We start from the raw sequence: 10,766 nt of genomic DNA on the forward strand, positions 1-10,766 counted from the left end.
CAAGAGGGAGTCTGGCGGTACTGGCACTCATCCTGGCACTCGTTGTCATAACACAAGAGGAAGTCTGGCACTGTCATCCTGGCACTTCGTTGTCATAACACAAGAGGGAGTCTGGCGGTACTGGCACTCATCCTGGCACTGTCGTTGTCATAACACAAGAGGGAGTCTGGCGGTACTGGCACTCATCCTGGCACTGTCGTTGTCATAACACTAGAGGGAGTCTGGCGGTACTGGCACTCATCCTGGCACTGTCGTTGTCATAACACAAGAGGGAGTCTGGCGGTACTGGCACTCATCCTGGCACTGTCGTTGTCATAACACTAGAGGGAGTCTGGCGGTACTGGCACTCATCCTGGCACTGTCGTTGTCATAACACAAGAGGGAGTCTGGCGGTACTGGCACTCATCCTGGCACTGTCGTTGTCATAACACAAGAGGGAGTCTGGCGGTACTGGCACTCATCCTGGCACTGTCGTTGTCATAACACAAGAGGGAGTCTGGCGGTACTGGCACTCATCCTGGCACTGTCGTTGTCATAACACTAGAGGGAGTCTGGCGGTACTGGCACTCATCCTGGCACTGTCGTTGTCATAACACAAGAGGGAGTCTGGCGGTACTGGCACTCATCCTGGCACTGTCGTTGTCATAACACAAGAGGGAGTCTGGCGGTACTGGCACTCATCCTGGCACTGTCGTTGTCATAACACAAGAGGGAGTCTGGCGGTACTGGCACTCATCCTGGCACTGTCGTTGTCATAACACAAGAGGGAGTCTGGCGGTACTGGCACTCATCCTGGCACTGTCGTTGTCATAACACAAGAGGGAGTCTGGCGGTACTGGCACTCATCCTGGCACTGTCGTTGTCATAACACAAGAGGGAGTCTGGCGGTACTGGCACTCATCCTGGCACTGTCGTTGTCATAACACAAGAGGGAGTCTGGCGGTACTGGCACTCATCCTGGCACTGTCGTTGTCATAACACTAGAGGGAGTCTGGCGGTACTGGCACTCATCCTGGCACTGTCGTTGTCATAACACAAGAGGGAGTCTGGCGGTACTGGCACTCATCCTGGCACTGTCGTTGTCATAACACAAGAGGGAGTCTGGCGGTACTGGCACTCATCCTGGCACTGTCGTTGTCATAACACAAGAGGGAGTCTGGCGGTACTGGCACTCATCCTGGCACTGTCGTTGTCATAACACAAGAGGGAGTCTGGCGGTACTGGCACTCATCCTGGCACTGTCGTTGTCATAACACAAGAGGGAGTCTGGCGGTACTGGCACTCATCCTGGCACTGTCGTTGTCATAACACAAGAGGGAGTCTGGCGGTACTGGCACTCATCCTGGCACTGTCGTTGTCATAACACAAGAGGGAGTCTGGCGGTACTGGCACTCATCCTGGCACTGTCGTTGTCATAACACAAGAGGGAGTCTGGCGGTACTGGCACTCATCCTGGCACTGTCGTTGTCATAACACAAGAGGGAGTCTGGCGGTACTGGCACTCATCCTGGCACTGTCGTTGTCATAACACAAGAGGGAGTCTGGCGGTACTGGCACTCATCCTGGCACTGTCGTTGTCATAACACAAGAGGGAGTCTGGCGGTACTGGCACTCATCCTGGCACTGTCGTTGTCATAACACAAGAGGGAGTCTGGCGGTACTGGCACTCATCCTGGCACTGTCGTTGTCATAACACTAGAGGGAGTCTGGCGGTACTGGCACTCATCCTGGCACTGTCGTTGTCATAACACAAGAGGGAGTCTGGCGGTACTGGCACTCATCCTGGCACTGTCGTTGTCATAACACAAGAGGGAGTCTGGCGGTACTGGCACTCATCCTGGCACTGTCGTTGTCATAACACAAGAGGGAGTCTGGCGGTACTGGCACTCATCCTGGCACTGTCGTTGTCATAACACAAGAGGAAGTCTGGCGGTACTGGCACTCATCCTGGCACTGTCGTTGTCATAACACTAGAGGGAGTCTGGCGGTACTGGCACTCATCCTGGCACTGTCGTTGTCATAACACAAGAGGGAGTCTGGCGGTACTGGCACTCATCCTGGCACTGTCGTTGTCATAACACTAGAGGGAGTCTGGCGGTACTGGCACTCATCCTGGCACTGTCGTTGTCATAACACAAGAGGGAGTCTGGCGGTACTGGCACTCATCCTGGCACTGTCGTTGTCATAACACAAGAGGGAGTCTGGCGGTACTGGCACTCATCCTGGCACTGTCGTTGTCATAACACAAGAGGGAGTCTGGCGGTACTGGCACTCATCCTGGCACTGTCGTTGTCATAACACAAGAGGAAGTCTGGCGGTACTGGCACTCATCCTGGCACTGTCGTTGTCATAACACTAGAGGGAGTCTGGCGGTACTGGCACTCATCCTGGCACTGTCGTTGTCATAACACAAGAGGGAGTCTGGCGGTACTGGCACTCATCCTGGCACTGTCGTTGTCATAACACAAGAGGAAGTCTGGCGGTACTGGCACTCATCCTGGCACTGTCGTTGTCATAACACTAGAGGGAGTCTGGCGGTACTGGCACTCATCCTGGCACTGTCGTTGTCATAACACAAGAGGGAGTCTGGCGGTACTGGCACTCATCCTGGCACTGTCGTTGTCATAACACAAGAGGAAGTCTGGCGGTACTGGCACTCATCCTGGCACTGTCGTTGTCATAACACTAGAGGGAGTCTGGCGGTACTGGCACTCATCCTGGCACTGTCGTTGTCATAACACAAGAGGGAGTCTGGCGGTACTGGCACTCATCCTGGCACTGTCGTTGTCATAACACAAGAGGAAGTCTGGCGGTACTGGCACTCATCCTGGCACTGTCGTTGTCATAACACAAGAGGGAGTCTGGCGGTACTGGCACTCATCCTGGCACTCGTTGTCATAACACAAGAGGGAATGTGGTGGTGCTCGCCGCCAACCTAATAGTTTGATTATTATTATTATTATTATTATTATTATTATTATTATTATTATTATTATTATTATTATTATTATTATTATTATTATTATTATTATTATTATTATTATGATTATTATTATTATTATTATTATTATTATATTAATATAATTTCCATGTTTTAAATTATATTATTCTTAATTCTTCTCCACCATCATCTTATGGAAGCGCTAAACACTTTAGGGTCAAGCAGTGCTTTTGGAGTATAACACCATCTGATTTGATCCGAGGAAGAGGAAGGTAGCTATTATCCCATGGATCAAGAGCCCGCCACAAGGACTCAACTTCCAAGAATTGTAAAAAAAATGTAAATACATAATGAATAAAATAAAATAATGATAATTTAGGGTCATTATAATGTGTAAATTATGAGCTTCAGGCTGTAAATTATGAGCAAAAATGTAAATAATGAAGATGATTGTTATTTTTTGGTAATATTATTAATTATTATTATTATTATTAGTAGTAGTAGTAGTAATTGTAGTATTATTATTAGTATTATACTCACCCACAGATCTTTTTCCTTGAGTGAGGTTTGCAGTCTTTGGCCATCTAAACTATATTGTGTCTGCGGTCTTCTTTGCCCTTCCCCAATCTTCATGACTTTGCATTTGGCAGGGTTAAACTCAAGGAGCCAGTTGCTGGACCAGGCTTGTAGCCTGTCCAGGTCTCTTTGTAGTCCTGCCTGATCCTCGTCCGATTTGATTCTTCTCATTAACTTCACATCATCTGCAAACAAGGACACTTCTGAGTCTATCCCTTCCGTTATGTCGTTCACATATACCAAGAATAGCACAGGTCCTAGGACTGACCCCTGTGGAACCCCGCTTGTCACAGGCGCCCACTCTGACACCTCGTCACGTACCATGACTCGTTGTTGCCTCCCTGTCAGGTATTCTCTGATCCATTGCAGTGCCTTTCCTGTTATGTGTGCCTGATCCTCTAGCTTTTGCAGTAACCTCTTGTGATTAACTGTGTCGAAGGCCTTCTTGCAGTCCAAAAAAATGCAGTCGATCCACCCCTCGCTCTCTCTCTTGTCTTACTTCTGTCACCTTGTCATAAAACTCTAGTAGGTTTGTGACACAGGATTTTCCTTCCCTGAAACCGTGCTGGTTGTCAATTATACACTTGTTTCTTTCCAGGTGCTCCACCACTCTCCTCCTGATGATTTTCTCCATGACCTTGCATACTATACACGTTAGTGATACAGGTCTGTAGTTTAGTGCCTCATGTCTGTCTCCCTTTTTAAAAATTGGGACTACATTTGCCATCTTCCATACCTCGGGGAGTTGCCCAGTTTCAAATGATGTGTTGAGGATCTTTGTTAATGGTACACACAATATCTCTGCTCCCTCTTTAAGGACCCACGGAGAGATGTTGTCTGGTCCCACCGCCTTTGAGGTGTCAAGTTCGCATAGCAGCTTCTTCACCTCCTCCTTGGTTATATGTACCTCATCCAGCACTTGCTGGTGCACCCCCCTGCTCTGATTTCCTGGAGTCCTACTGGTTTCCACTGTAAATACTTCTTTAAATCTCGTGTTGAGCTCCTGACATACCTCCTGGTCGTTTCTTGTGAATTCCCCATCACCCTTCCTCAGTCTGATTACCTGGTCCTTGACTGTTGTTTTCCTCCTGATATGGCTGTACAACAGCTTCGGGTCAGTCTTGACTTTCGATGCTATGTCATTTTCGTATTGCCGCTGAGCCTCCCTTCTTATCTGTGCATATTCGTTTCTGGCTCTTCTGCTAATCTCTTTATTTTCCTGAGTTCTCTGTCTTCTGTACCTTTTCCATTCTCTAGTACACCTAGTTTTTGCCTCCCTACACCTTTGGGTTAACCAAGGACTCGTTCTGTTCTTCCCATTATTTCTGTTTCCCTTGGGAACAAACCTCTCCTCTGCCTCCTTGCATTTTGTTGCGACATAGTCCATCATTTCTTGTACTGGTTTTCCTGTCAGTTCCCTCTCCCACTGAATGTCTTGAAAGAAGTTCCTCAAGCCTGAGTAGTTTTCCCTTTCGTAGTTTGGTTTTTCCCACCCTATTCCTGCTGCTCTCTCCACTTGGAGCTCAACTATGTAGTCGAAGCACAGAACCACATGATCACTAGCTCCCAGGGGCCTTTCATACATGATATTCTCGATGTCATAACTACTCAAGGTGAATACAAGGTCCAGTCTTGCTGGTTCATCCTCTCCTCTCTCTCTGGTAGTGTCTCTAACATGTTGATGCATGAGGATTTCCAGTACTACATCCATCATCTTGGCTCTCCATGTTTCGGGACCTCCATGGGGCTCCAGGTTTTCCCAGTCAATCTCCTTGTGATTGAAATCACCCATAACTAGTAACTTTGCTCCCCCCATGTGTGCTCTCCTGGCCACCTCGGCTAGTGTGTCGACCATTGCTCTGTTGCTCTCATCGTATTCTTCTCTTGGCCTCCTGCAGTTCTGTGGTGGGTTGTACATTACTGCAATTATCACCTTATGTCCCTCAGACTGGATTGTTCCTACTAAGTAGTCCCTTTCGCCCGTGCCGTCCATTTCTTCCATTTTCTCAAACCCCCACTGGTTTTTAATGAGCAGTTCAACTCCTCCTCTCCCTCTCCTCCCTCTGTCTTTCCTGAGGATTTGATATCTGGATGGAAAGATTGAATCTGTTATTATTCTGGTGAGTTTTGTTTCTGTGAGTGCTATTATGTCTGGGGATGTCTCCTTGATTCTTTCGTGCCACTCCTCATACTTATTTGATATTCCATCTGCATTTGTATACCACACCTTCAACTTCTTTTCTAAGATTGTGGTCTGGGAGGTGTATTGGGGTTGGGGAAGTGGGTGACCTGATAAGGAACTATGGGTGGTTGCTGTGGGGGTGGAGTTTGTAATGCAGTGGGTGGGGGCATTGGATGTGGCATGGGTGTTTTGGTTTAGAGTGTTTGGTTGCACTGGGGTTGACCTGGTTGGGAGGCTTCTATAGGAAGTTGTGAGGGAGGCTGTATTTGATCTTCCTGGGTCTGGGATCTCCTGTCTGTCTTCTCCATCCCCTCTCTTTCCTCCTTTCGCCTTTGTACCATCTCTCTCAGTTTCTGCCTTTCTTCTTGTGTTCTGTCGCAGTTGAGATACACCTTTCTGTATGCCTGCATGTCCCTTAATCGTGCTTTCTCCTGCAGGATCCTGTTCTGAGTCGATTCTGCCTTGAAGGTCACTTTCACTGGCCGGGTTCTTTTTTTTACAAACCCCCCTATTCTCCGAAAATTTTCCAGCTGGGTCATGTCGTCTTCTCCTATTGCTTTCATGATGCTTTCAATTGCTTTTTTTTCCCTTGTTTTCTTGCTTCATATGTTTCCCCTTCAACTTCCTGGAGCCCATACACAAAGACTGACCTCACCCTTTCATTCTCCCACTGCATATCCCTGTGTATCCCCTCATTCAATTTGATTTCCTCCATTTCAGCTTTCCTTTCTTCAGTTTCACTAGCTAATGTACTTGGGCTCAGTGGCCTGTCATTTTCCCTTCTCGGCTTTCCCTGGGCTCTGCTGTGGTCTGTTAGGGCCTCCACATATAGCTTAGCTCTTTCATTTACTACAGTCTCCACTGATTGAGCTTCTACATGCAGTTTTCCTCCTTTCCCTACAGTCCCCTTATTTGTGACTGAGGTAGCAGTCTCTGTTGTCAATCCCAAAATGTTATTTAGTTCTTTAGGCTGTTTCAGATTTTTCAGTTCCTCTTCTAAACTCTGTATCCTGGCCTCTGCTGCTTTGACTTGCACCTCCCACTTCCTGCTTTCCATGTCTATCCTCTCTTCCATTCTCATGCTAAGTTCTTCTAGTTTCTTTTCCCATTCATGTTCCCTTTTTGTGAGCTCTGCTGCCCAATCTTCCTTTGCAGTTTCCTCCACCTGTCAATTGGTTTTTCTTGTTGCTCTCTGGCAACCCATTTTTGTTTTATCCTGATTGCCTCAGAGTGGGAAACCTATGTAATTCTGTATGTTAGGTTAGTATTGTGTCTGTCAGAGTGTGGGGAGGGGGAGGTAGAGGAGGAACTGTGGTTATGTGGGAGAGTAGTGGGGAGGGGGGTGGGAAGGAGGGAGAAGCAAGTGGGTGAGTGGGAGAGGGAGAGGGGAAGGAGGGAGAGGTGGGGAGGGGGAGGGTGAAAGAGGGAGGGGAGGGATCAGGGGAAGGAGTGAGATGTCGGTGTGGGAGGGGAGGGATCAGGTGAAGGAGTGAGATGTCGGTGGGGGAGGGGGGAGTGTATGTGTGAGTCTGGCAATGTACTCACCTATTTGTGGTTGCAGGGGTCGAGTCCTAGCTCCTGGCCCCGCTGTGTGTGTGTGTATGTGTGAGTCTGGCAATGTACTCACCTATTTGTGGTTGCAGGGGTCGAGTCCTAGCTCCTGGCCCCGCTGTGTGTGTGTGTATGTGTGAGTCTGGCAATGTGTGTGTGTGTGTGTGTGTGTGTGTGTGTGTGTATGTGTGTGTGTGTGTGTGTGTGTGTGTGTGTGTGTGTGTGTGTGTGTGTGTGTGTGTGTGTGTGGGTGTGTGTGTGTGTGTGTGTGGGTGTGGGTGTGTGTGTGTGTGTGTGTGTGTGTGTGTGTGTGTGTGTGTGTGTGTGTGTGTGTGTGTGTGTGTGTGTGTGTGTGTGTGTGTGTGTGTGTGTGTGTGTGTGTGTGTGTGTGTGTGTGTGTGTGTGTGTGTGTGTGTGTGTGTGTGTGTGTGTGTGTGTGTGTGTGTGTGTGTGTGTGTGTGTGTGTATGTGTGTATGTGTGTGTGTGTGTGTGTATGTGTGTATGTGTGTGTGTGTGTGTGTGTGTGTGTGTGTGTGTGTGTGTATGTGTGTATGTGTGTGTATGTGTGTATGTGTGTGTGTGTGTGTGTGTGTGTGTGTGTGTGTGTGTGTGTGTGTGTGTAAAAAGAAATTATAATTAAATGATCTGAGCCCACTTGGGAAATTATATTTATAAGTGCTTTAGGATACTTATAAGTGTCTCTATAAGTATTACTGGTGGAAACAGAAATAAAAAAAACGAAATGTGAATAATTAGTAGAAGAAAGTGGGACAGAAAAGTGCGGGACTAGAATAGTATAAGACACTTTTTGAGAAAAGTGCAATGGATATCTGTTAAAAGTGTCTTAGGATATGTAATATAAGAGTCTTAAAATATGTATTGTAAGTGTCTTATAAGTGTTTCATTATAATTATAAGTGTCCTAGAACGTTTGTAAATGTTTCTGGATAATTATAAGTGCCCCAACATATGTATTATAAGTGAATTATGAAATATGTTAGTGCATAAGAAGTGTCTTATGTTAATTATAAGTGTCTTAGAATACTTATAAGTGCCTCAGGATAATTGTAAGTTTCTTATAAGATGTATTATAAGTGCCATGTGATACTTATAAGTATCTCAAAATGATTATAAGTGTCTCAGGGTACATATAAGTATCTCAGGATACTAATAAGTGTCTCAGGATACATATAAGTATCTCAGGATACTAATAAGTGTCTCAGGATACATATAAGTATCCCAGGATACTAATGTCTCAGGATGGTAATAAGTGTCTCAGGATACATATAAGTATCTCAGGATACTAATAAGTGTCTCAGGATACATATAAGTATCTCAGGGTACTAATAAGTGTCTCAGGATACATATAAGTATCTCAGGATACTAATAAGTGTCTCAGGATACGTATAAATATCTCAGGATACTAATAGGTGTCTCAGGATACATATAAGTATCTCAGGATACTAATAAGTGTCTCAGGATACATATAAGTATCTCAGGATACTAATAAGTGTCTCAGGATACATATAAGTATCTCAGGATACTAATAAGTGTCTCAGGATACATATAAGTATCTCAGGATACTAATAAGTGTCTCAGGATACATATAAGTATCTCAGGATACTAATAAGTGTCTCAGGATACATATGAGTATCTCAGGATACTAATAAGTGTCTCAGGATACATATAAGTATCTCAGGATACTAATAAGTGTCTCAGGATGGTAATAAGTGTCTCAGGATACATATAAGTATCTCATGATGCTAATAAGTGTCTCAGGATACATATAAGTATCTCAGGATGCTAATAAGTGTCTCAGGATACATATAAGTATCTCAGGATGCTAATAAGTGTCTCAGGATACATATAAGTATCTCAGGATGCTAATAAGTGTCTCAGGATACATATAAGTATCTCAGGATGCTAATAAGTGTCTCAGTATACATATAAGTATCTCAGGATACTAATAAGTGTCTCAAGATACATATAAGTATCTCAGGATGCTAATAAGTGTCTCAGAATGCATATAAGTATCTCAGGATACTAATAAGTGTCTCAGAATACATATAAGTATCTCAGGATACTAATAAGTGTCTCAGGATGGTAATAAGTGTCTTAGGATACTTATGTCACTTATTATTCATTTATTCAAAGAGAAGCACTACACCCGTAGGGGCCATAATAGAAGATAATTAGCCCTAAAGAAGGTGAATGTAGCTCCAGTTCCTTGGATCAAGAACACTACACCGGAAAAAATTATCAAAAAATATTAATAAATAATTAAAATTAATAAAATAATTATAGAGGGTAATAATTGTACAATTACAGGTACGACTTAATTAAAATATTTTAATTATTCCACATAAGGATTATGTTAATTTTTCATTATGATTTATATTTTCTACTTTAATAATTGTTTTAAATTATCATATAATTTATGTAATTTAGTTTAAAAAAATTGATTTATTTTTAACGTGTTAATTACTTTTATTTTTTTATTATTATATTATTATTATTATTATTATTATTATTATTATTATTATTATTATTATTATTTATACTATTATTTTATTATTATTATTATTATTATTAATGTTATTGTTGTTATTATTATTATTATAATTATTATCATTATTTGTTATAGTTATTATTGTTATAACAGCAACAATATAACTGATTTGCTAAAAAAATTATTTATTAGGTAGATAAGATGTGTCAGGAAACAGGACAAGTGTTTCCTGAGGCGGGTCTTAGTTATATGATGACCCACAGCTGGAGCTTTTGGACGTCTGACCGAGGCCTTCCACTGGCTTACCCCTCCACCCCTTAAAAAGCTGATTATTTTTTAACTTGCTGATGTAAGTTAGGTGTGCTATATGTAGGTGAGTGTATGTATATATGTAATTACAGTTTATAATTATATCTATTGTATTTTGAATTAAGTTAGACAAAATAAAACTGCTTTATGAATTTTGTTAAATCTTTAACCCAAAAATAATTATATTTTTTACAGTAGCTGTGAGAGTTACATTTATTTCGGAGTTTATTCCGGTACTCTGGAAATAAATGAGTTAAGGGAATTTTTAGGTATTTCTCGAGGGATTTTTAAGCTCGTGTCTGATTTTTTTTTTCTAAGTTTTTCGTTTATAACTTGAGAATGTCTCAGTCATGCGACTAGAAACTTTCAACATTGGTGTATAGTGACTAAGGAAAGGCTGAGGCAAGCATTGGCATGTGCAGGTTAGGAGCTTTTGGTTATTAGGTAAGACACATATGCAACAGTTAGGTATCTTTATTATGAAACGTTTCGCCTACACAGTAGGCTTCTACTTGACTGAAGAAGCCTACTGTGTAGGCGAAACGTTTCATAATAAAGATACCTAACTGTTGCATATGTGTCTTACCTAACAACCTGTCGGTATTTTATACCATTTTAATGTTCAGCTTTTGGTTATCTGACTGAGACCTTCCACTTGCTCATCCCTCCATTATAAACATTACAATGACTTTTTTTTT

General features: G+C 43.3%; 1 protein-coding gene across 1 annotated transcript in view; it reads left to right on the top strand.

Moving 5' to 3' along the window:
• LOC128694883 (syntaxin-1A-like) overlaps positions 1–6,359 on the top strand; it is a 31,871-nt gene extending 25,512 nt beyond the window's left edge. Inside the window, exon 9 of the mRNA XM_070094382.1 lies at positions 3,142–6,359. Within this exon, the coding sequence (XP_069950483.1) occupies positions 3,142–3,147 (6 nt within the window). The 3' untranslated portion in view covers positions 3,148–6,359. The remainder of the gene's footprint in view (positions 1–3,141) is intronic.
• Positions 6,360–10,766: the final 4,407 nt, after the last annotated feature.

The sequence above is a fragment of the Cherax quadricarinatus genome, chromosome 45, assembly GCF_038502225.1.
Source record: "Cherax quadricarinatus isolate ZL_2023a chromosome 45, ASM3850222v1, whole genome shotgun sequence".
NCBI classification, from domain to species: domain Eukaryota; kingdom Metazoa; phylum Arthropoda; class Malacostraca; order Decapoda; family Parastacidae; genus Cherax; species Cherax quadricarinatus.